Source organism: Pipra filicauda, unplaced genomic scaffold (assembly GCF_003945595.2).
Source record: "Pipra filicauda isolate LSUMZ 115617 unplaced genomic scaffold, ASM394559v2 scaffold430_size1018388_pilon, whole genome shotgun sequence".
Classification (NCBI taxonomy): domain Eukaryota; kingdom Metazoa; phylum Chordata; class Aves; order Passeriformes; family Pipridae; genus Pipra; species Pipra filicauda.
In genome coordinates this window covers 948820-974915 of record NW_024104566.1, presented here as the reverse complement: position 1 = coordinate 974915, position 26096 = coordinate 948820, and the positions used below count along the sequence as shown (strand labels likewise).

At 39.1% G+C, this 26096-nt stretch overlaps 1 protein-coding gene across 1 annotated transcript; it reads left to right on the top strand.

Annotated features, from left to right (window-relative positions):
• Window positions 1–870: 870 nt before the first annotated feature.
• BMS1 (BMS1 ribosome biogenesis factor) lies at window positions 871–24897 on the top strand. The gene is made up of 23 exons (XM_027720662.2): window positions 871–952; window positions 1406–1648; window positions 2012–2202; window positions 3627–3706; window positions 5232–5420; window positions 5912–6054; window positions 7284–7405; window positions 7946–8142; window positions 8854–8990; window positions 9545–10374; window positions 11141–11242; window positions 12195–12352; window positions 12892–12973; window positions 13923–13999; window positions 15040–15222; window positions 16738–16926; window positions 17573–17753; window positions 18275–18333; window positions 20655–20777; window positions 21802–21949; window positions 22821–22996; window positions 23499–23660; window positions 24371–24897. Exons 2-23 carry the CDS (start codon window positions 1473–1475, stop codon window positions 24605–24607), a joined length of 3942 nt encoding a protein of 1313 aa, XP_027576463.1. The 5' UTR covers window positions 871–952; window positions 1406–1472; the 3' UTR covers window positions 24608–24897.
• Window positions 24898–26096: the final 1199 nt, after the last annotated feature.

Genomic DNA, 26096 nt, shown 5'->3' with positions numbered 1-26096 from the left:
CTTCACTTCATTAAGCAGGGTCTGTACCTATAACTCTCTTCAGGGGGACTCACCTTCAGGCATGGGCACAGACCTGAGATAAAACAATGACTCACTTCTCACCCAGGGTACCTTGCCCCGGCATGTCTGGTCCTGTCCCTGTGGGTGGAGGGCTTAATGCCTGCAAAAAGCCCCCATCCAAGTGCGTTAGTGATAGGATGAGAGAATGTAAGCTGCACCAGGAGAAGTTTAGGTTGGATATAAGGAAGAATTCCTTAGCAGAAGGCATGATAAGGCACAGGCATGGACTGCCCAGGGAGGTGTGGATGCCACCCATGTTTATACCAATTTAAGGACAGACTGGACGTGGCACTGAGTGCCCTGGTCAAGGTTGTCAAGGTGGTGTTCGGTCACAGGCTGGACTCCACGACCTCAGAGCTCTCTTCCATCCAGCCTGGATGTTTCTGTGATTCTGTGGCTGCGTTCGAGTTCACCGCACTTAAAAGCCTTTCATAGGCTTTTACCCTCTGACCTGTTTGCCCTCCCACGGCCCTTGGCAAGGATCCACTTTTTTATCTTTTTCACACGCATTGCTGGGGCCACACCAGCCGCTTCACACGGGGGCTGCCCCGAAACCCGGGGGGGCAGCGGAGGGGGCCCCCACGCCTCGGTGCTGTGGGGCCGGCCCCGCCGGGCAGCTACCACGGGCTTGCGGGGAAGTCATTTATTCACAAACAAGCGAAGAGGGGCCGGTTCCCGTGGCTGATTCCCTGCTCCCAGTTCCCGGCTCCCGGGGCCGGAGGGACACCGTGTGCGCCGGCAATACCGCTCCGCCGCAGCCGCCGCCGCGCCCGGAACTCGGCGCGCAGCCGCTGTTTCCGGGGGAGCTCTGGAAGGGGCCGGTCGGTGGGAGCACACGTGGAGCGGGCGGCGGGACCGGAGCGGACCCGGCCCGGGCTGACCCCACAGCGGTGTGAGTGCGACGGCATTGCACAGCGGTGCGGGTGGGACAGCACTGCACAGCGGTGCGGGTGGGACAGCACTGCACAGCGGTGTGGAGGGGGGACGCCATTGCCCAGGCGTGTGGGTGGGACAGCACTGCACAGGGCAGGTGTGCACAGGGCAGCGGCCCCGTGGGAGGACCCGGTCCCGCCCTCAGGGCCCGCGATGTGCCCGGCATCCCCCTGCCGCGGGTACGGGCCGTGCCCCTCGCCCGCCGCCCCGTCGGGGCACTGCGGCCTGCCCGGAGCCCCGCGGCCCCGGCTCGGAGGGCCCCTGTGCTGCCGTGAGCTCTCGAGGCCGCGCAGTGCGAGAACGAGCTCCTTTCCCGAGCTGGTCAGGTGGTGCTGGCACGGTGAGCCCTTCTCCCGCAGGTGTGTTTTCCGTGTGTGCTCTTTGTGCTCACTGCCTGGTCTTCCTGTGCCAGCTGAGCCCAGAACCGAACAGAGGAAATCTGCGTCTTACCGGTTGTAAACAACTGCTGGAAGAGTGAGATGGAGGAAAAAGAGAAGAAGAAGCATCGTGCGAAGCACAGCGGGCCAAAGGCAGAGAAGAAAAGGAAGCGTTATCTCAACGACCTGGGAATAGGAGATGAGGAGGATGCACGGAAGAGAAACCCCAAAGCCTTTACGGTGCAGTCTGCTGTGCGGATGGCCAGGACCTTCCATCGGTAGGAAGTGGAAATTGGTTATAGAGCATGCAGGGTCAGCTGGATGGACAGGTGTTGGCTGGGATTACTTTGTTGCTTTGTCTGGAAGGCATTCTAATTCTAATTCACCAGGTTGTGTTGTAGTCTGTGCCTGTGTCAGAAGTGTGATGCTTTCTGCATCTGTGTTACACGGTACAGCTGTGTTCATCAGTGATAAAAAAAGGTATAGCTCCTTAGACTCCATGGGAGTTCCACATACATTTTAGTATCTGGGCTGAGGGTGAACCTTTGTTTCCAAGATTTTGCAAAAACTGAAGGCTTTCAAAGAATAAACATTGCTGTTTATTACATTCCTCTATTTATTTATTACAAATTTCTTCTCAGAACTCAGGACTTGAAGACTAAAAAACATCACATTCCTGTGGTTGATCGCACTCCTTTGGAGCCACCTCCAGTGGTCGTGGTTGTAGTCGGCCCTCCCAAGGTTGGGAAGAGCACTGTGATAAAATGTCTCATTAAGAACTTCACAAGGCAAAAGCTGGTTGAAATCCGGGGTCCTGTTACAATTGTTTCAGGTGAGAACAAAGAAATGGAAGTGCGTATTTTGTGCTCCTTATTTGTCTTGCTTTTAGAGCTAGGATGTGTCCATGTTCTGTAATTTTTGGTCATTTTGAAAAAATCATTTGGATGTGTGATCAGGCATACTTACTAACAGTAAGTTATTACTTACTTACATACTTATTAACAGTAAGAGTGAGATTTGGGCTTTGGGGGGACTTGTCACTCTGAGCTTGATTTTCATTCTGCTGGAATCCCAGTTCTCTTTTGGTTTTTTTGGTTTTTGTTTCTACCTTTCTGACTTTTTTCCCAGTTTCTTCCACCCCTCAAACCATTCACAACTTTGCCTTTTCTAGTGGGTTCTGTTTTCCCTTTTGAACTCTTTTTCTCTGGCTTCATTTTAAGCTCTAAACATGTTTCATATTCTTTCAGTTTCGCTGTCCTTGTGTACCTTTCTTTCTTAAGCCAAGGATTACTTTGCCTAGCCAGTTCCACTTACATTTCTCCACCTCACCTCTTGGTCAGTTCCTTCTCCTTTTTGTTAAGTTTTCAGTCCCAGTTTCCATTTGTCTTGGTTTGTTCCCTTCATGTGTTTCCCTAAATGTTACCAAGGGGATCACTGAGGTTCTATGCACAGCCCACAGCACTCAAGGCACAAATTTGTAAGGGAGATCTTGCTTGAAGACGGATAACTGTATGTTTGGTGCAGGTAGACTCTTCAGAGACTTTAACTAACAAGTCTTGTTTTTGCAAGGAATGATTGACAAAAATGGGAAAGAAAAAATGGAAAGAAAATTCACATTTCATTTGATTTCCTAATTGGTCTACTGGATCTCAAGTGTTGAATTTTTCAGTTGAAAAGATTAAGAAATAACCCATGATACCTGTTGTCTGTAGTTGCTTAAAGTTGTTACTAATGTCTTAAGTTCAATTACCTGACTTAAGTTAGTCAAGCCAAGTTATCAGTGGGTACTTTTTTTCTCGTTTGAATACATGTTAATAAATTTTTTGCTGTGTTAATCCTCTCTTTTTTTTAAAGGCTTGAACAGAGTGTATTTTTTCCTAATAATATCCAAAGAGCAAAAATATATGGTAAAATAAAATTCACAGTGTTAACTGGGGTGCTAAAGACAAAAGAAGCAGAGATTTTTTTTCCCAAAGGTAAAAAAAACCATTTTTTTGCTATTAGCATTGTTTTTGGGAAAGCCCAAACAACTCATTTAAAACTATCAGGTTGAGTACATATTTTCAAACAAAAAATTGTAATTTAGCAAAATTAAAAACTTGTAAAACCAATTCTACAGTGGTGCATGTTGGATGATCTACATGTTAGACAAGAATTTGAGTTCCAGATACCCTTCAGGAATGTGACCACTGAAAACAATGTCTTAATTGGTTTGCTCCCTCTGTTTCAGTTTTTGATTCTTAATTCTGTTTTCAGGTAAAAAACGCAGACTAACTATTATTGAATGTGGATGTGACATCAACACAATGATTGACCTGGCTAAAGTTGCTGATTTGGTAAGTTAGTATTGCCACGTGATTTTTACTATAATTATATTGAATATACTACTTTTGAGTGAACTGCACCAGTGTCTGATTTCTCTACCTGTTGCTATCAAAGACATAACTGTTTTTGGTTTCAGAGGAACAGGACTTAAGCTTGTTGACAAACCTAATATTCTGGAACAACCCCTAGGACTTTCCTCATCCTGGGGGTGGGGGAAAATAAAGTGTGTGTGGTGATGGGGAGCATGTGAAAGAAGGGAAGTGCAGCTGAACTTCATTGCTAATGCAACTGTTAAACTTTTAATGGAAGATCTTATAATGAGCCAAGGTCATACAGTGACTTTTCAGTAAGGGATTTGGTTAAACCATATAAATCTGAAAATTATTTTTAGTCAAGAAGTTTTCAACTAATGTCTAAAGTAATATGTGTTAGTTTTCTAGTTGGTTTTGGTATTTTTATGCACTCTGATGTCCCCATAGTTAAAGATCACTGTGTGGTAAAACAACTGATTTCAGTGGAGTGTGGTCACCATTGTAATTTACTTAGAACTTTTGGGTCAGGGGATTACATCAACTGATCTTGGGGATCCAGGGCACAATCCTTAGAATTTTACTTTATGTGTGGATTTGGAGTGTATTATTGATAGCTGATAGGGGTTTGGGATCCTTGTCTCTAAGTATTAACTATATAAATATCTAAATACATGCTCACACTGATCTAGATATTGTTCTACTTACATGTTTTCTGCCTGAGTAAGGGAGATGCATTAATGCAAATGCAAAATTTTTCTGTTAGTAGATGTGACAGATGTTTGAGGTTCTGTGTGCACATGGTGATGCTGAGACTCTATTTAGGTTTATTGTTGGGGGGCTGAGATTACACAGCTGCTTGAAGATCTCTGTCGTCAGTTCCCCTGTGTTTTAGTTCTTTATTGTTGAGACCGTGATACGACTTTGCTTCCGTTTTCATGTGATTGTTGGTTGCTGTTTTCCTGTGTCAGTGCATTTTAGTGATGCTTGACAGTAATTGCAAGGTGTGAAGTTAGTTTGTCTCATTTTACCGAAAGAGCCTAAAGGGCATTGGTGCATCCAAGACACAGATATAAGAATTTCATTAATTTTCTAAGATGTTCCTGAATATATTGGAAGATACTCAATTTTGCATATTTTAAATTTACAAGGCAAACACTTCTTCAGATCTTATTACAATACTGTATGTTATTGCATTCCTAGGCCAGCCATATTCCTCTATATTTTTTTTAGAGACAATGAGCAAATCAAGTCTATATAAAGGAGATTTGATTGACTGGGAGAAGAGATTTGATTTCCTAAGCCTCATTAACTTCTAAAGCAGCTAAAATCCATACTTTAATTAAAAACCAAAGTGAGTTTTCAGGTTATATGAAATTAAAATACAAAACCTTTTGCAAGATTTTGGTTCCCAAGAAGCTTATGACTTGAAAGGTGTGGTCTTTGAAATTAGCTCATGTGGGTCCCATGGAATTTCTATAGTGAAATGTGGATGTTGTGTTTTCAGGTTCTAATGCTTATTGATGCCAGCTTTGGATTTGAGATGGAAACATTTGAATTCCTGAACATTTGTCAGGTACATGGATTTCCCAAAATTATGGGAGTTCTTACCCACTTGGATACATTCAAGAACAACAAACAGTTAAAGAAGACTAAGAAGAAGTTAAAGCACAGATTCTGGACTGAAGTGTACCCGGTAGGACATTTAACATTAATTTTTTCATATATTTTGCTTTATGGAAGCTAAATTAAAAACGGGGCAATACTTAAGGGTTTATTATGTTCTTACATCTTTTAAATAATACCGTAAGTGAACAATGTGGGTATTGTATCAGAGTATGTCATCTTTCTTCTATTTGCAGAAATACTTGTGTGATTATTCTTTATCCCAGTGTGGTAAGCTACTAAGCATGCTACTAGTGAAAGGTCTGTTACACAGGTGCTGTGCAAGAAGGATCTGCTTGTAGGTCTGTACGAGGTCTTCTGGATGTGAATGGTTTTTTCCTAAGATTTAGGGGGCAATTTTCCTGTTGAAGTAAACTAGTCAGTTTGATCTCTAGAACCAGTTGTAACCTGCAATATCCAACTATGATTTACAAATTAGAATTGTTTTTTTGTTTGTTTGTTTTTAGTTTATTAGGTATTAAATAGTTGTTTAATGTTTTTATGCCTTTTTAATGTGTTTAGGGTGCTAAGTTGTTTTATTTGTCTGGGATGGTTCACGGAGAATATCAAAAGCAGGAAATTCACAACTTGGGGCGTTTTATCTCGGTTATGAAATTCCGACCTCTTACTTGGCAGACGTCTCACCCGTACGTTCTCGCAGACAGGTGTGTCCTTTTCTCTCTCTTCTTCAACCTCAGTGCAGGTAGCACCTGCTGTTTGAAAAAAACTGTAATATTAGACCTCAGCTCTGTGGGTGAATGGGTGTATAGTGTTACCTGGGTGGCTTTGGGAAGTGAAAGCCTCCTCTGCAGGTTTGTGCCGTTAGCTTTAGCCATTCAGTTTTCACTTGTGTCAGACCATGTATATATCTCTGGCATATTGTAAATACTTTTGAAACACAAAAACAAAAATTAAAATAATCCTACTTGTTGATGATTATATTGAATGTATGTGGAAAAGGAACAGCATTCCAGCAATTAAACAACAGCTGGCAAATTAGTCCCTTCAGCTTCATCTCCATGTGTGGTATTTAATTCACAGTCTCTTTGGAACATGAAACTAATCTTTGATGGTGACTGTGGCTATTTGGGACATTACCTCACCTTGCATGTTTTATTACCAGAATGCTTACAATTATGACTAAACTCCCACGAGAATCCAAGGTGCCTAGAATGAGCCTCTTTCAAAGCTCTAATTCTTTTGGAAAAATTGTCATGAAAAGGTCCTGCAAAATGCACAAAGCAAAGTGAGAGAAAACATAACAAAAAAAAAATTCGGTGGTTTTTCAGTAACATTGTTTTAGGCTGTGTAACTCTTACAGTTATTATGATAGTTGGGTCAGTTTACAGCTGATCTGCAACCAGGACACCTGTCCCATTCTCTTCCTTGACTGTGTGTTTGTGTTGCCTCCCTTTTGCAGTGTTGGAAGGAGTTTCCCCCTCATCTGCCTGCAAACAGTCATTTTCTGTGGTAGCTTTTGTGTTGCTCACTGATATTATTAGGGAAAAGAAGATATTGTGTGACTGCAGGGAATGTGACATTCAACTGTTTGACCTCTAATGACAGAATTAATTTGAGGAGAGTTGTGTGTGCAAAGTATATGAACAGTAGTTAAAATGTGCTAAGAAAGCAGTGCACGTTTAGTGAAATGTCAGTAAATCTTCTGGAAATACGTTATTGAACATGATCGTACAACTTTTAAAATACAATTTTAGAAAGCTTTTGGAAGATCTTTTTCCGTGAATTTTTTTTTTTTCTTATGATCATTCTATTTTGATTACTGGAGTTTGCAGAGCATGCAGTGGCAACTGTTCTCTTTTCTTAAATTACCTTTTTTCAAAAGTTACTGTTGCAACTGCTGGATATTTTAACTTTCATTTTTGATGTTGGGTAGAATGGAAGAGTTGACAAACCCAGAAGATGTTCGAATCAATCCCAAATGTGACAGGAAGATATCACTTTATGGATACTTGAGAGGAGCACATCTGAAAAACAAAAGTCAAATTCATATGCCAGGTAATTTATCAGATTCTAAAAACTCTTTCTATACTGATCTATGAATAACAACATGAAATGATTTGTATCTTTAAACTGTATGTTGTAAAATAGATTTTCCACATTTCTAAATATGTTATGCTCTTGGAAATTATTTTTCATAATACAAGTTTTTGTGAAAATAAATCTTGTAATTAGCTTTGCTTTTAATTGGGCAGTTTTGTCGCAGTGTTAAACACAGTATTCACAGTGTTTAAAGCTTTTCAGAAAAGTGAGTTGCTGGTTTTCTCATTTAAAAACAAGGAAACAAACAACCCCAAAACTTGGCAGGATTCTGGCGAATTTATGTATGCTTCTCTAAGTTCAGTAGTAAGACAGAAGAGTTGGATGTTTGGTACAGAGCTTGCTATTGATAAATTACTGAATGCCACAATATTTTTGTTTTGGTTTGTTGGTTTTTGTTTGTTTGTTTGTTTGTTTAATCTCTTCATGGTGAGTTGCACATATTTCAGAATTAAAACTTTGTGCAAACCTTGTTTCTTCCTTTGTCTGTCAACCCAGGTGTTGGAGACTTTACTGTGAGTGATGTGAGTTTCCTACCAGACCCCTGTGCTCTCCCTGAGCAGCAGAAGAAACGTTCTTTAAATGAGAAAGAGAAACTCGTCTATGCCCCTCTTTCAGGAGTTGGGGGCATTGTATATGATAAAGATGCTGTTTATATTGACCTTGGTGGAAGCCATGCTCATGAAAAAGAAGAGGTAAGAGAACGCTGGTGGTGACTTGAATTCTTGTGCAAAATGTAGTTTTTATCCTTAGAGTCAAAGTAAGTGTCTAAAAATAAGCTGCTTTAAAATAATCAATCCTTATCTATCCATAGTGGGTAATTACTTTTTTTCTCCTCCAAGGATTTCAGAGAAGGGATATTTCAATTATCTGCTATTGTGCAAAACATTTGGAAGATCGGTTAATAACAAGTACTAAAGTTTGTGTAATAACTTTCCAAACATTGACATAAGATATATGAAAACTCCTGGTACTGGGGTATTATCACCCAGGGCATGGTGATTGTGGGAGAACACTTAGAGGCTTTGACTGGTCAAAGGGAGAGATGGAAAACATTTGCCTACAAACAAATTGAATTCAGCTTTTTTATTTTTTCCTGTATTCTGCTAAATGTTAAATACCTTTGGGTCTGTGATAATGTGTACTTGCTGTATTTACTGTAGTGGTTGCATACTGTGAAGGAGAGTCCCTCTTTAATTTTTCTTGGTTTGGTATTGTGTATATTCTTGAAATGTGAAGCGGAGAAGGGAGACTTTGCTAGTCTGAGAAAATGTTTATATAAAATGCTCTGCATTCTTTTCTTGCATATGCATATTTCTGCTGGTGTAGGCAGATAGACTCATAGCTGGTTTTTAGACATTTGTTTATTCATTTTAATTGAGAAGTAAAAAATCTTGGCTTTCCAGGAGGAAGTGAGACCAAATCACGAACTCGTTCAGAGCCTCATCTCCACACATTCAGCCATTGATGTTAAGATGGCATCAAGCAAGGTCTCTCTCTTCATGGACTCTAGACCCTTAGGTTCAGAAGATGTAGGACAAGAGTAAGTTTTGAATGCTGAGCAGTGTTTGAGTGTGAGCGAATCTCTAATTTCAGGCTCTAGTTTAGGAAAAATTCTCAATAGAACATAGTTAATAGAATGGCATATTGTCTAATTCTTCCTCTTCTGAGATTACTCATATGCTACATGTGTATTTTGAGATAGAAATAATTGGTACTAGAAAGTTTTACAAGCAATATAGTCCTGCCTTCCAAGACTTTCTTGCTGATGTAGCCCAAGTAGCATATTTCTGTTTTTCTTCAGAGTTTTAGAGAATGTCAGTCATAATCTTCAGTAAAATTAATTGTATAACCTGTTTTCATTCCATGGAAAATGAAGAAATTTCCTGGAATTATTCATGGCTACAGCACAGGGTGTATTCTTGAATTAAGAGGCACTCTTACTTAAAGAACACCATTGCCTTTCTGAGTGTTCTCCATCGCCTCGCTTTGTTTGAAAAAAAAAAATAAAATTGTACAATTATTTAAAAATACCGTATCATTAAAATTTTATTGTACTTTACCATCTTACTCCAAATGTGATCTTTGGGAAAACAGGTTTGTGATGCCAAAAGAAGAGAGACAACTTGATTTGAAGACTGGAAGAGTACGTCGAAAGGCCGTATTTGAAGAAGAGGAGAAAGAAAATGATGATGCAGTAAGTGATGAGGAAGATGACCAAGAAGAAGAAGAAGAAGCAGCAATGTCTGAGGATGGAAGTGACGGTGATGATGAAAATGATACTGAGGAAGAAAGTGAGAGAGAGCTGTTAAGGGAAGAGATGACCATTAGGAGAGCCAAACGTATGAAAACAGAGGTGCCCAAGGAAGAAGCTGTGAATGAACTGCCAGCATTTGCAGACAGTGATGATGATCTTGAGATGAGTTCTGAAGAAGAAGGAAAAACTGCCCCTGAAGGCAGTGAGATAGAGGACGAAGAGGAGGAGGAGGAGGAGGAGGATGAACAAAGGACTTGCAAAGATGAAAGCTCAGATAGTGAATTTGAGGCTGCAAAAAAAAGAGCTAAATCCAAGCAGTATGATGTAAATAGTGGACATACAGAAACAAAATCACAGACCTCAGATCACAGTCTGAAAAGAAAAGCAGTGCTCACTACAGATTCGGGAAACTGCACAGCAGAAGAGGCATCAGAATCTGAGGTTGAAAGCTCTTCCCTTGATGAGGGTGATGGTGAAGGAGGATCACATGATGAATTAGAAGCTGAAGAGTCAAATAGCGATGGGTTTCAGCACAGTCAAGCAAAGACAGCTCATAATGTTAGGCAGACTAAACTTAAAGCTGTAGAAGCTGAGGATGATGATGTGGAGAACCTCCTGAGAGAGAAAGAGGAGTATGAAGAAAAAATAGATCTTTCTGCTGACACAATAGGTAAACTATAAATGTTCAATTTTTACAGTCCATTTTTAATTGCATCAGTTGGAATTAGTTGTTAGTAAATACTGTATAATCTTGGCTCTCATATATATATATATATATTTACAGTTGTTAAGTGGCAAATGTCAAGTTAGGAAAGCTGGGAATATCTGCTAGTAAGCCTTTCACTTGTAATGTAGTGTGCAGGTCTGAGGTTTCCTTCCTCTAAAACAGAGGTGATTCATTTTATAAACTTCATTGATTTTGCATATACTTCTCTTTATAGCTGTGTGTGTAAAACAAATTAGGATGGTCTATTACATCTAGAAAGATTAAAATATTCTTGGAGGAGTGTTACTAAAATGCATTAACAACTCATTGAACATAGAGTTGTGGAATCTCTATCTTTGGAGATACTCAAAAGCCATCTTGATATAGTGCTGAGCAACCTGCTGTAGGTGACACTGCTTGAGCAGTGGAGCTGGACAAGATGACCTCCAGAAGTCCCTTCCAGTCTCAACCATCCTGTGAAGAAGACGTGTATCATCTTAAACATAATCAAATCTGTCGCTATTGCCAATAAATTCTTAAAATTTTGTCCTAAAATTAGGACTTGTCATAAAAAAAATCAGTGATCTAATTTGTTAGCCACAATTTGTGTTTCTGTGTATATATGGAGTATGAGAAAAAGAAACTGTGGGTTGTGTCTACACTCCCTAAGCCTTTTGTCATATCCTTATTTAAATTATTTTTGTAGCTCCTAATTCTTGTTTTTATTCAGGTGCACTTAAGTGGAAGGAGGACCTTACACAGAAGGCAGCTGAGGCCTTTCTAAGACAGCAACGTTCAACCCCCAATCTTCGTAAACTTGTATATGGAACAGGTACAAATCTGTTTGGAAACTTGTCTTCATATATGGTTACTTTTTAGCTGTTGCCAGGTTTTCGAGTCTGAATATTTGAGCACTGTCTTTTGGTGAGAGGCTTGAGGAGAGTTAATTGACTTTTTAATTGTAGACACTAGTAATTGAAATAAAGACAGTTTTTTACTTTTCCAATAAAAAACATTTTGAGCTCATTTTCCAGACTATTCAGTTATTACTCATGTTTTCTGCTACAGTTATTTCAGTTTTACAGTTATTTCTGCTACAGAAGTTTGATCATTTGTATAATTGTCTGCTAGATACTGTACAAATCCATTGTGGTAATTGTGTTTCATAAAGGGATATTGTTTGTTGGCTGTTTTCAGGAATTTCTGTCTCACAGTGACTGGAATATTCTCTTAGGCATGACTTAGTATTATCATATCGCTAATGAGGTGTTTGCCAAGGAAAAAAGTAGCTAGCTGGCTTAAAAGGAAGAGAAAATGACTATTTATGTGATTTGTCCAGTTTAATGCACAACTTTTCCTGTCATTGTATGAATGTACAAATCTCGTTATGCAAAACCTTGTAGATCACAATGAGAATTTGGCTTTTTTAAACCTTCCCTGGTACAGGAGTAGGAAGATTTTCTGACAGATTCTTGATTTACAGACAAGCTTAATGTCCTTGCTCTTCACAGATAATTTTGGTATTGTTCCTATTTATGATTTGAACAAACATCCTGTGTTGACTTACTAGGCAATGTTTTTTTCAGATGATTCCAGTTATGCGAATAACTGGATCAGTGTAGCTTTTTCTTCGGGCTTTTATAATTGAAATTATTTTTAGTTTGCATCTTTTATTTCCTCAAACTACTGCAGGTATTGTGAAACATAAGACAGAAGAGAAGTGGTTAAAGAACGTAATGCATGTGCTGTGGGGGAAACCATCACAGGTTATATGTTTGATTTAGTTGTAGAGGATGAGGACCATGAGAGCGAGGATGCAGACGATGAACTTGGAGGTTTGTTTCGTGTCAGCCGTCCAGACAAAGAATCCAAACAGAAGGCTAATGCTCTTGACTGCTCCAAATTTCTGATAGAAAAGCCGCAAGATTGGGATTTAGAAGAGGTAATACCATTGGATAATTGTTTCTGCATATCCTGTGGTGGTTATGTCCTGGCTGTATCTCATGAAGAACTCCTGAGTTGTCATTGAAACAGACCTATGGCAGCTATGGCCAGACTGTCTTATATTCCGCTATTTGCTGTCATTAGAAGTAACAGATTCCAAGGTCTGTGCTTACAGGAGTGGAAAGTTACAATAAATCAATTCAGTGCTTGGCTGTCTTGAATATTTAGTGGATCGTAGTTTGCTGTGTATGTACCAAAAAGTAAAAAGCAGAGGAATCCTGAGTGAAAATTCAGTGTAGGGTAGAGACCTTGTTAGTGTAAAGACCTTTGTGCAAGAGTTAAGTTGGTTTTATATTCCTGCTTTTGCTGAGGCATTGTGTAGTTTTGGTAATGGTGTCTTGGTGTGGAGCTGCATGTGAGAATAACAGATTGTCTCAGAGGTGGTATCTCTGATGGGGAAGTGGGGAATGTATTGGAGAAGGTTTCAGTTGGTGACAAGCTGTAGCTGTGCAAGGCAATGACACTGTTATTTTGCAGGTTATGAGCAGTATTCGCGACTGCTTTGTTACTGGAAAGTGGGAAGATGATAAAGATGCAGCAAAACTGTTGGAGGAGGATGGTATGTGTAAGACTTCTAAAACTGATTCATAAATACAGGATTTTTAAGGAAAGTATGACTTTTTACTTAGGTATGTAGAGTATTTTGCCTTAGCGATATACTTGCAAATCTCTTTCAAACTATTATATAAATTATTACACAGATACTAATATAATTACACATTGCTGTAAATCTCTGTATAAACAAGTGGCAAGTACCACATTCTGAAAATTTACTTTCTGAAAATATAATTTCAGTTATGAAATGGAGTCCTTGGTCAACACTTGGATATGCCAACTTTGAATTATGTATCTGAGTTAAGCAATTGATCCTCCATGTATATTTTATTCTTTTGGATAGTCATGGTAGAAATAAACAAATTTTTCTTTAATGGAAAGACAAACTTGCCATTCACGTTTGGCTGAAAAGTGAGATCTATCTTCAGATGTTTTATAGGTGGTTTTTTTGTGTTTTGTTTTTTAAATTAGGAAATATTTAGAAAATTTTAATAATGTGGCTGTATCTTTCATGCAACATAATTGTGATTAGACAGGTTTTTGTAAGCATTTGTTTTTAACCTAAGAATTGTCGGCTATATTGATTTTTTTTTTTTTTTAATTAAACAGGAGCTCAGTTGCTCTGCTGGTGTCTTATGTCATTAGAGTGCTAACTAATGTGCTGTGTGGTCCTTTGGGATGATCTAAACTTTATTTACATTTTTTAAATCATAGAAGGAGAAAGGAAACAGGAGGCGGCACTGGAGTTCAGCTGAGAGCTTTCAGCTGAAGCTCTAGAGAGGGCAGAACAGACTTATAAAACTGTTGATGGGAAGAAAAAAATATGTGTACTGAAACTAATTTACCGAGCAGTACTGAGAAATGCACAAGACTGAAAATATGAGAAATGGTATGGAACAACAAAACAGAATGGCTAACTAACAGTCAGATGTCTTGGGTGTTTATTGTTGCAGAAGAACTGTATGGAGACTTTGAAGATCTTGAAACCGGTGTTGTGCACAAAGGAAAGGGTGCTGCTGAAGGAGATGAGGTCTGACCTGCATTTTTATGTTCCTTAGCAACATACACGTGTATGAGTTTCTGATCAAGTGATAGGCATCCTATGTAATAAATTCAGTTTTCATAGAATCAATAGGAAAGAAATCAGTGGTAACAAGGAAGAAAAGATGAGTATTACCAACTTTGGAACTTATAAATATCTAGAATGGCAAGTTTCTAGTCTGAGTCTGAATTTTTGTTTAAAGTTAATTATGTAGGAGAAGTCACCTCACTTATTTAACAGTAGGTGTCAGGCTTAATCAAGAGCTGGAGGACCCGGAGGCATGAGAGAAGTATTTTAAAACCAAATGTAATCATAACTGTTTGTACTGTGTCATTTCATCTGATGCAGAAGATTATAGCACTCTCTTTAAACACAAAATTGTGGGAACTTGACACAATTTCCTAGTCATTCCTCTTATCTGCATAAAGGAGGCTGGTGGAAGCAATTTTATACTGTGGCTTGGATATCTTCCAAGAACAGAGCTGTAGTTGTCTGTGAAAATACAAACTGAAAAATCAATTTTTTTTTTTGGACTGAACAACTTGATGGCTTTGCATTTAATTGTAAAATTAAGGGTAATGGCATAATTTTGGCAGTTTTCAAATGGTCTGTGAACAGACTTCCTCCTCTCTGGCCTCTAGAGTGCTGCCTTCCAGCACAGTATTACTCAATGCTATCAACAATTATTTTTTTTTTCTCTTGCACTATGTATGCTTATATTAGCTGTAGAATAAGAGGTAGGTCAGTTCTAGGGTCTGTTCCCTTATGTTAAAATGAATGTTAAGTCAAAAAATTTTTCTCAGTGAAAAGGGATAAAATTAGAGCATGAGATCTTTTGGTCACTGCTGAAGTTACGTCTCCTTGTATGACTAGCTTACTAATTTCTGTCTCAAATGGAAATATTTTTCAAGTGTCTAATAATTTGCATTATGAAGAAGTATTGCTTAATGGTGTATATTTAACTGTTGATCAGAATGGCTTGTTTTCTCTGAACCATGTCACATGTTTGACAATTTACTGTTGTTTAGTCTGGAAGTGAAGAAGAGGAAGAAGACGAAAAAATGTCCAAACCAGAACCTGAGGAGGAGGAAAAGAAAAAGGAGCGCATGGACAAGAAACGGAAACTGAAAGAAATGTTTGATGCAGAGTATGATGAAGGGGACACCACATACTTTGATGATCTTAAAGAAGAAATGCATAAACAAGCACAGGTACAAGGTGTTAACTTGACAATTTACGTGGCTATATGTCTTCAAAAATACCCGGAGAGTTTGCCCTCCAAAGGTTTTTTCGTGGAGACACATGTGATGCTACTTCAGAAAGTACACACAAAGAAATACTTGCTAGTGATTTTTTATGCTTGAACTTTTTGATTCTGTTAGCTGGAAAGAAAAGCCAAACAACTGAAAGCTTAATTTAAACTGAGGGCAGTAGTTAAATCACTGAATAAGCCAGGATGTGTCATCTAAACTTCATCTACTTTAAAAGTTTGCAACTAAAAAAGAAAAGGCATCCTTTTATGTGTAGGAAGGTGAAAATCTTTCCAATACTAATTTGTGCCATGTATTTTCCTGGTATTATTTTTAGTGTGATTTTTTGCAACGTTATTAGTGGATAAGTAAGTTCTGTGTAACAGTCTTTTTCCTCCAACTGTCAAGTTATTTTGAGGAAAAAATAATTATGACTATTGCTCTGTTCGTGTGGTAGAAGTTGTCAGTGTAACTGCATCCAGAATTTGAGGTGTTGATGTTGTTCCAGGCCTTTCTTTTTTTAGATAAGAACTTGCAACCTTAAAAGTAGCTTCTTTCTTTGACTGACTTGGAAGAACATTGCCTTCTATTGCTAATAACTTCAGCGTCTTCTCTGCTGGCAAAATTTTGCCCTAAATAGTCATTAAATGGATTGTTACCTTCTTGCATTAGCCTCTGTCATAAGTGATCATATGAGCTCTGGTATGCTGATTTACTAAGAGCTTTGAAAGCATAAATAAGGACATTCCAGTTGAAGAATAAAAGAATTTACAACTGTTCACTTGAGGTCTGTTACAGAAATACATATCAACAATACTTCTGCTGTGAGATGGAAGGGCAAGGATCTCAAAACTGAGGATGTGCAAAGGCTTCTAGAAAAATAAACTTGAACAAATTTGTGCTGTATCTCAATACCTTGAAAAGGGAAATAAGTAGTTATTTTGCTGAAATATGGTGTCTTATTGGTATCTGGGCATCAGAAGCTAGAACCTCCTTGTTATTCACGATATCTACAGAAGAGCTTTTGATGATGCACAGTGTGAGGGTGCACAAAAATATTTTTAAGCTGCTGAGTAAGGTAGGAGCCCAGCCTCCTCATAAAGTGACACCCTAAAGATGAGGACATGATCTTTAAAAGGTACTTGGGCTCCTAAATAAAAAATGTGCCTTTGGCAGCTGTATTTTTAAAACCCAAAGTCATCCTTATGAAAGGTATAACAGAAGTCACTCAATCATTTGCTTCTCTTGGGTACTGTCTTTCAAGTAGACTAACAGGCCCACTTGGGATTTCAAATTGGAAGGAATTCATGGTGGCAGAGATCTTGCTCTGAATAAAAAGTCACAAAACGTATCAGATCTTTCCCAAAAAGATTTATATAAATGTTAGCATGTTTTAAATAGAACTGGCACTTCATGAACGAGTTGTTAATACTGGAATTTTGTGAAACACATGGTGACTTTCTCTTTGTCACATAGCTTAATCGAGCAGAATTTGAAGATCAAGACGATGAGACCAGAGTGCAGTATGAGGGCTTCCGGCCCGGGATGTATGTTCGAATAGAGATTGAGAATGTGCCATGTGAATTTGTCCTGAATTTTGACCCTCATTATCCTATTATCCTGGGTGGTTTAGGCAACAGTGAAGGAAATGTTGGATATGTGCAGGTATGTAGCCAAAGATGTGAGTGCATTTTGTATCAAAACAGGTGTGCTTCAGAGTGTCTGGAGTTACTATTTTCTGTTTATTAAAAATACAGTAAATCCTGAGAGAAACTTTGATCTGTGTCTCTCAAATAGGGGATTTGCTTTTGACACAGACTGTAACTCTACAGTAGCAGATACTGGATTTTTACAGGCTTAATTGGATAGCCGGAAAGGATTACTGTTGTTTAATGTTAATCTGCAGAGGTGTCTCAGGACTAAGGTTTGATACTGTGATTAATGTTCATCTGCAGAGGTGTCTCAGGACTGATACTGTGATTGTTAAATTGCAAACATAAATTGTACTCTGAGCTTCATAGTCTATATATAAATGACTATAGAAAAGTTACTAGGATATTTATAGATATATTTTTTTAATACAATAATTCCTTATATGCATACAAACATGACTTCAAAGTGAGTGAAAAACTGATTAATCTTTCCAGTCAACCCAGTGTTAGTGAGAATGTTTGAAGATAGAAGGCTTACTGAATAAAAAATTCTAGTGTAGATAGAAGTTGCTTTCAGTCATTGCTGAAAATGAAGGCTTGAATCTCAGAATTCATGTTGCCATCATGTAATAGGATTGTTCATCTTTTCTTCTGATTAGTTGCGCCTGAAGAAGCACCGATGGTATAAGAAGATACTGAAGACACGCGATCCCTTAATCCTCTCATTGGGGTGGAGGCGCTTCCAGACGATCCCCATGTTCTACATCGAGGATCACAATGGGCGTCACCGGCTCCTGAAGTACACACCACAACACATGCACTGCGGGGCAGCCTTCTGGGGTGAGGGCATTCTGGAGTTACTACCCTGTGTCACTTAATCGCTGTAAATGTCTCAGGCTTACAGGATGTATCAGGAAATGCAGCCAGTAGCTTTTGGAATAGGAAGTCTTTAAGTTTCCCCATGGAACATGAAGTGACACCAAATAGTATGGGAAAATAGGCAATTGCCTAATATTTGTGAGTTATTTCAGTGATTTGTGAATTATTTGGCTTTTAATCAAATTCTGAGCGTTCTCCTAAGTTGTATCATATCAAAGAGGATCCTGAATTGTTGACTGTGTGCAGAGAAACACTTGCTCACATTCAGGGCCCAGCCATTACATGAGTAACTTCGTGTTAACCATTCCTTTAACTTTCATGGGACTTCGTATGTAAGTAATACTTTGAATGCTTTAAACTTTTCTTTGGTTTTATTTATTGAGAATCTTTGACATGTATTTCTAAGTTTTCTGACTTTAAATAGAGGCTAGATGTTGTGTAATAAAGCTTTTCAGAGGTTTTTTAATTTAATTTTCTTGCAGGGCCCATCACTCCTCAGGGGACAGGATTTTTGGCAGTTCAGTCTGTCAGTGGCACAACGGTATGTTTGTTATCACAAAATGCTGGTTACTGCTTTCTCTGGGTATTTGGGTAAAATACATAGATTTGGGGAAGAAGGTTTACATATGGTAGAGCAGTGTAGTTGTAGGAACTGAGAAAGTAGGTGGACTCAAGCTTTTGAAAGGTGTATTGTGATAAGATGGGACACTGTATGGAGAGGGGTTTTTTAAACAATTTTCATCTACTACACTGAAAGAAATATTGCTTTATTATTTTCTGTGGAAGGATTTATACCTATTTGGTTTTAAGGTATACTGTTGAAAAAGTTTGTCCTCAGTGGGATTTCTCTGCGTCCTGTGAAAATGTTTGTAGATACCTGAATAAAACTTGTGAGGGACTTCTTAAGAGACCATGTACTCAATAGATCAAGGGCTAATGGCCTCAAAATGGAAGAGAGTAGGTTTGTATTAGAATTTAGGAAGAAATCATTTAGTCTGAGGGTGCTGAGACACTGGCACAGGTTGCCCAGAGAAGGTGTGGGTGCCCCATCCCCAGAAGTGTTCAAGGCCAGGTTGGATGGGGCCCTGAGCAACCTGATGTCATGGAAGGTGTCCCTGCCCATGGCAGAGGCGTTGAAACTAGATGATCTTTAAGGTCCCTTCAAACCCAAACCATTCTATAATTCCAATTTAAATAGTGTTAAAGCAGTATTTGCCAGGTGCAATCTTTGTTGCATATATGTTACTCAAAGGAGATTTATGTTTGCAGGCAGTGTAATAATGAAAGCTTTGCATGGCATTGTAATGAGCTTGACAGTAATCAGAGTGGTGATTATTATCTCCTTCCTAAAATATGCCTTGTCCTATTGCACAGCCATTATGTTATATGTATTAAAAGGCTGTTTTCACCATGTGTCCGCAGCATAATCTAGTGACTTAGAGCAGTGCAGAAAGCACTTCCCCTTTGAGACTTTCTGTCTGAGTAAGATTCTGTTTCATGAAGAGAACTCAGTGAGATAGATAACAAGGATTCTTAGATTGCTTCCAAGGTAATTAGAATGGCAGTTCTGAAAATCTCATTAGTGAATGATAGGAATGTTATGTCAGCAGCACCTCAACTAGTCAGTACTAGTCAATTTACATTTTTCATGCTGCTGTACTCCTGTAAAGGTTAGAAATTCTGAACTCTTAAAAGCAGTTAAATATGGAGTGCAGGTCCCCCACAACATTCTTATCTCTAAGCTGGAGAGATACTCATTTGAGGGGTGGACTGTTTAGTCGATGAGGAGTTGGTTGAATGGCTGTATCTGGAGGGTAGTGGTCAACAGCTCAGTTTCCTGACGTACATTGGTGACAAATGGTGTCCCAGTACTGGGACCAGCACTGTTTGTCTCCATCAATGACATAAACAGAGGGATTGAGTGAGTGCACCCTCAGCGAGGTTGCAGCCAACACCAAGCTGAGTGGTACAGTTGACATGCCAAAGGGATGGAATGCCATCCAGAGAGACCTTGAGAAGTGGTCCTATGGGAACCTTGTAAGGTTCAACAAGACCAAGTGCAAGGTCCTGCATCTGAGCTGGGGCAACTCCCAGTGTCAATTCAGCCTGGGGGATGAAGGAATTGAGAGAAGGACTTGAGGATGTTGGTGGATAAAAAGCTGGACATGAGCTGTCAATGTGCACTTGCAGCCCAGAAGGCCAACTGCATCCTGGGCCCCATCAAAAGCAGCATGACCAACAGGCCAAGGGAGGTGATTCTCCCCTTCTATTGTGCTCTCATAAGACCCCACCTGGAGCACTGCATCCAGCTTTGGGGCCCCCAGCACAGGAAAGACAGGAACTTGTTGGAGTGAGTCTGGAGGGGGGCCACCAAGATGACTGGAGGGATAGAATACCTCTCCTCTGAGGAAAGGCTGAGAGAATTGAGGTTGTTCGTCACAAAGAAGAGAGGCTCTGGGGAGACCTGATTGCAGATAAGGGGGCTTATAAGAAAGATGGGGGTAAACTTCTTAGCAGGGGCTGTTGTGCCAGACAAGGGGGAATGGCTTTAAACTAAGAGAGTTGATTTATACTAGATCCAGGGAAGAAGTTTTTTATAACAAGGGTGGTTAAACACTGGAATAGGTTCACCAGAGAGGTGGTGGACACTCCATCCCTGGAAACATTCAGAGGATTGGAAGGGCTCTGAGCAACGTGATTTAGTGGAAGACGTTCCTGCTCATTGCACAGCTACATGACCTTTAAAGATTATCTGGGTGACCTTCCAATCCCAACTATTTTATGATTTTGTGATTCTAAATGGTTTCTTCACTTTGTGATAAATATACACTCAGCAGTATCTTTCATCTCTGCATGTTTCAGCCTGACTTCCGGATTGCTGCCACAGGAGTTGTGCTCGATTTAGATAAATCCATAACTATTGTAAAGAAATTAAAACTAACCGGTTTTCCGTTCAAAATTTATAAGAACACTTGTTTTATTAAGGTAGGTATGTAGGTATGTATACTGCAAAACCACGTGTACTGATGTTAGAAAGGAATGAAACTGGGATTGTCTTTCCTGAGGCAGAAGTTCTGCATTATTATTGCATGCTGTTCTGGATCTCAGTAGCGCTTCAGTGTGGTCTCTAAAGATACTGATCATTAGTCAAGCAATATGAATTATTATGAACCAAACAAAAATTCTGCAAGAGTCACCTGGTTCACATTCACTGTGATTTTTTCTTTCCTTCCCCACTCCTGCTTCATTCCTAAAACCCACTGATTAGCTTCCCACAGTGGCAGATACCTCTGGAGGATGTGATCCTGTCCCTGGCATCATTCAGGCAGTTTGATCCCACTAAATTTCAACTCTGGAATCAAAGATGATTTCTAGCAGTGCTTAAGACTTCTCAGTTACAGTTACAAAAGTGTTTGGGTAGGAAGTGTTGCAGAAATGAATGTTCATTGACCTTCCAGCTGTCCTTGGGCTTTCAGGCTCAGGAAGAAGTTAGGTTAGTCTTCATTTGGGGCAGCAAGTAAGTAAGCAGTGACCCCAACAGTGAAGCACTCAAGTATTCACACTAGGCATAGACAGATTTTTTTCCTTGATTTCCTTGTGATTTTTGAAAAAAGCACAAACCTTGGAGAGCTGTATTGTATTAGAGTCTCACAGCTAGCAACTTCAGGCAGCTTCCTTGCTTTTAAGGTATTCTGTGTTCCAGCAAGTTACTATAAAGAACTGTAAAGCTTCTCCTAGAAGTGTTCTGGTGTTCTAGAATTTTAGGTGTTTGTATTTAATGCTTAGAAACCTTGCCTGTGATACGTGACTCTAAGTAGATTACTTCCAGTAGCTTACCTTAAAGTCAGCTCAGTGTGTTTTTGGTATGATCAGCACTCTTAGTCTAAACACAATGTTATGTTCCTGTTTCTTTATAAGATATGCTTGTCGGACTTAGTTTTTGTGGCCTGTGTTGGTCACAGAGAAAAACTTAGCCTCTTGAATGATGGTGGGTAATTCACATTTTCAGGGGATGTTTAACTCTCAGTTGGAAGTGGCTAAATTTGAAGGAGCAGCGATCCGTACTGTGAGTGGTATCCGGGGACAGATCAAAAAGGCCCTCCGAACTCCCGTGGGTGCTTTCAGAGCAACATTTGAAGACAAGTTGCTGATGAGTGGTAAGTTGCACTTTCCATGTAAGTTATCACACAACTTTCATCCTTCTTCACAGGTTGGAAAGCCGTGTCTCACAATTCTGGAATCTGATAATTAAGATGTGAATTCAGAGAATGGGAAATATCTGGTGACATGCAGAATGAAATTAAAAAGAAATGCGTTTTATGTTAGATTTCCTTCTGTTACACTCAGAAGTCATATAGTTTGCAGATGAAAAGGTTTGAGTTGGAGACATATATCTTCAAGTGTTTTAGTGTTTTACACAGCATGATGTGCCTTTCTCCTTGAACGTGATGAATTGAAATTAGTGGTAAAGTGCTAGAACGACATATTTCTGAGAAATCCAAAGACTGGCATTGTAGCTGCAGTTAACTTTTTACTGTAATCTTTTGGGGAAATTATGCAGGATCCTCTGTTTGCTGAGGATCACAGTGATGTTCAGAATATGAGTTCATGCTTATTTGGGTTTATATGACCTGTTTTCCTAAACCCATCAGAATTACGGATAGTGGAAAATAAAAGCAAATTAGCTCTTTTATAGGCAGAGGAAAAGAAAATTGTTTTTTGTCAAGAACTGTACAGGCACATATGCATATATGAACTCTGTTACTAGTTCTTGAATATGAATAGTGAATAGGATGGTATTCAGCTGCCTGCTCTTCAGGAATATGTGCTGTTCATGCCTTTATGAGGTTTTGCAGAATCCAACTGTACAAATAGTTGCATTGCTTTTACCAAAAGTTGAAAACATTTGGTATATATACCAAACCATATACTAGCACATGGTCTAGGTATCTGTTCTATTCAGGCAATCTTTGTGTGGATGTGATGAACTGTTGTTTTAGAGCCAAGTAATGTTTCCTTTTCTTTCAGATATTGTCTTTGTGAGGACTTGGTATCCTGTTTCTATCCCAACGTTTTATAACCCTGTAACATCCTTGCTGAAGCCAGCAGGTGAGAAAGATACTTGGAGTGGAATGAAGACAACAGGCCAGCTGAGGTATGAGCGAGGCATCAAACTGAAACAAAACAAGGATTCTCTCTATAAGGTATATGTCTGTTTTGTTTGTTTTTTTTTTAACTAGTGATCATAGTCAAATTTGTACTGTGTCTCAGACCTGTGCAAACAGAGAGCAGTGTAAATACACATTCATACATATGCATGTGTGATTTCATATTTTTATCCACGAGGCACAGTCCTGGCATGAGATGGGAATAAAACAGTGGAGAGCAGATTGTTTTATGTCAATGAAAGTTTATCAAGTAATCTGCAGGGTAGAAGTCTTCTCCAGAAGCTTACTGAGTCTTTTGCTATAGTAATTGGAGTGAACATACCATTCACAGATCAGTGCAAGGATGTTGGAAAATGGGGTTTGGGTTTTGGTTTGGGGTTGGTTTGTTTGTTTTGGTGGTTTGTTTGTTTGTTTTGAGGGGTGCTGTTTCTTTCTGGTTTGTGGTGTTTTGTGGGTTTCCCCCCCCCAAAGATGGAAATTAAAATAAAAGCTTTTAAAGATCAACAATCTTATATATGTTCTATATTCATTCTTTTAGCCTATTGTGAGGGAGAAGAGACATTTCAATAAGCTGCACATTCCTAAAGCGCTGCAGAAGGCACTGCCTTTTAAGAACAAGCCTAAGAATCTTGAGAAGAAAGGCAAGGCTCCAAAAGACCAGTGGAGACCAGCTGTTATCAGGGAGCCTCATGAAAAGAAGGTAATTATCACTTATTCTGAAACAAGGACTCATGAAGGGTAAATGTGTTGTTTAAAACATTTCTAACTTTTGTTTGACACTTCAATCTACTGCTAGTGCTAAAGATATATATGCTCCTAGTGAAAAACTATCACCTGCAATTTGTTCTGTTCCTGTTTGGCACACAGTATGTATATGGAACTGTCACTGAGTGGATGGTGTCTATTTTTTAGACTAGTCGGTCACCTGAAGCCTAAATATGACTTTTGTCCTTGTCACAGCACTTGCAAGGTATTTCACTTGGATTTAGTGCTCTCATATTATGGGTGACAGAAATTGGCAGCTGCAGTTTTTTATTTGACTTGTCATTGCCATGTATTATTAACACAGACAGGATTTGAAGCAAATACTCTGCTTTGAAAATTGAGAATTAGAGTGCTTGCAAAGGCAAGAAGATCCAAACTGCAGTTTAAGTGTTCTACAGTAGCAATTAGGCATAGCCTTTTAAAAGGTATCTAACCAAAATCAGGGTTCACAAAAATTAAAGCTCTTATTAACTTCCTAACAAGATAACTAATTAAACCATTTTGAAAACTAGGTAACAGGTGCAGAGATGATTAGGAACTTGCCTTGAATCTCTGTTTCATTACATATGTCTCTGCTGAGGTTAAACTGTTTCTTACTCACCAAACTGATCTATGTCTATATTGATTGTCTGTTTTCTATTTTAGATATCAGCCCTACTCAGTGCTCTGAGTACAGTGAATAATTACAAGATAAGTAAAGCCAAAGTAAAACATCGGGAACAGCTTAAAGAATATCTCAAAGTTAAGCAGAAGGAGGATGAACAGAAATTCAAGAGGCAAAAGGAGGCTAAGAAAAAAGTCTATCGCATACTGGGACAAAGGGAGAAAAAGAGGCAGAAGTCAAGCTTGAAAGGATCTAGCAAGAGAGAGAAGAGTATGTAAAATTTCATCAGATTTCAGGCCAAATGAGGAAATAGAGTAGCTGTGCAATTTTCTGTTGAAGAAACGAAAAGGCCTTGGACTACACTAAGTGTGCTTTCAAGACAAGGAAGAACTGCAAATATGACCTTGTTCACACTCTTGAATACATTTGGCAATGTATATAAATAAGATGTAGAAGTATGGATTGTGGGTTTTATACATGAATATTCTGGAGGACTTTGTATTTCAGAGTATTTCTATGCATACTGCATATTCTATCTAGCCAATAAAGTATTTTAATGTCAATTACAGAATATTGCTTGTTTGTGTTTTGTCTTAGTACTAGTGGACTTCTGTGGGAGAATGTCTCCAAATATGTTCCTGTGTTGGCAGTACTTTAAGCCATTTTGCCCTTGGCAAATCTTTTATTAAAAGGTGTGAAGATAACTGTTACTGGGTAGGAGTTTTGAAAATTCTCTGTCTTTGATGTGCTGGCAAATGCCCTCAGAGTAGCTCGCTCCTGTGCTTAGATCATCAGGTCCTGCATGAAAGCATCTCAGTTTTTTCCACTTCTCACTAGGTATCCAGCAGATCTTCAAAAAGTTTTCCATCCAGATCTTCTGTTACTTGGCCAGTTTTAGCACACTGAGGCTGTCAGTAGATCCCTCAATGACTGCAGCTTTCTGGACAAACAATATCAGACCTTTCCTAATTGTGTGTAGCTACTCTGTGATTTTCTGTGGGGGTAGTGCAGACAGAGTAATTTGCTTCCTTTGGGAACATCTTCGTAGGTCCAGCCAACTTGGTTTGATAATACAGTATTAGGATGAATGGAGAGAAGTAGTAGTTGGTTTCAATCCTGTTAACTGAGAGTTGAAGTCTTTTTTTGCATGACAGAAAGCTTTAAACAGTCATTCTATTGGAAGAGCAGAGGAATTTATCTTTTTTATGCCATATGTGGTATCAAGAAGTTACTGTAATGTACCTATTTTTAATACTTCATCCTCAAACAGGCAGTGGGTCAGATAACGTCAGTAATTTCTTGGTCCCCTTCCTGAATGAGTTTACTCTTTGTCATCAAGCTGAAATTCATTATTATTACACTGCAGTAATATGTGCTATCTCAGATGTAAGATCCCATGTGGTGTCAGGCTGCCTCACACAAAAGCTTTTGGTTGAATGGGTTTGTAGACTTTTTTTGTGATCATGTAGTATTTTGGGTTTTTCTTAATTAATCTCATAACGTTCTGTGTACTGATATTGAAATTCTAATGCATCCAACTTTGTCTAAATGATATTAGGCTGACACCTGACTCAAATTAATTTGTCAGTAATTTTTTTTCCCCTGTGAGATTCAGATGAGGTCATGTGAATATGAAAACATGATTTATGTTTGAATAATTGAAGAGTCTCTGCTGAATAGACAACTGCTGTCTTCAGAGATTTACAACAAAGCTGTTGGCATTTTGCCCCACAGAGGAGCATAGGATGGTTCACCATGACTTTGTTC

What these genes read in the sequence shown, in the direction of transcription:
- BMS1 (XM_027720662.2), top strand. Translation starts at nt 1,473, where the DNA reads ATGGAGGAAAAAGAGAAGAAGAAGCATCGTGCGAAGCACAGCGGGCCA. An exon ending in ATGGCCAGGACCTTCCATCG is followed by an intron (nt 1,649 to 2,011) that starts GTAGGAAGTGGA and finishes ATTTCTTCTCAG; the next exon opens with AACTCAGGACTTGAAGACTA. An exon ending in GAAATGTTGGATATGTGCAG is followed by an intron (nt 16,927 to 17,572) that starts GTATGTAGCCAA and finishes TCTTCTGATTAG; the next exon opens with TTGCGCCTGAAGAAGCACCG.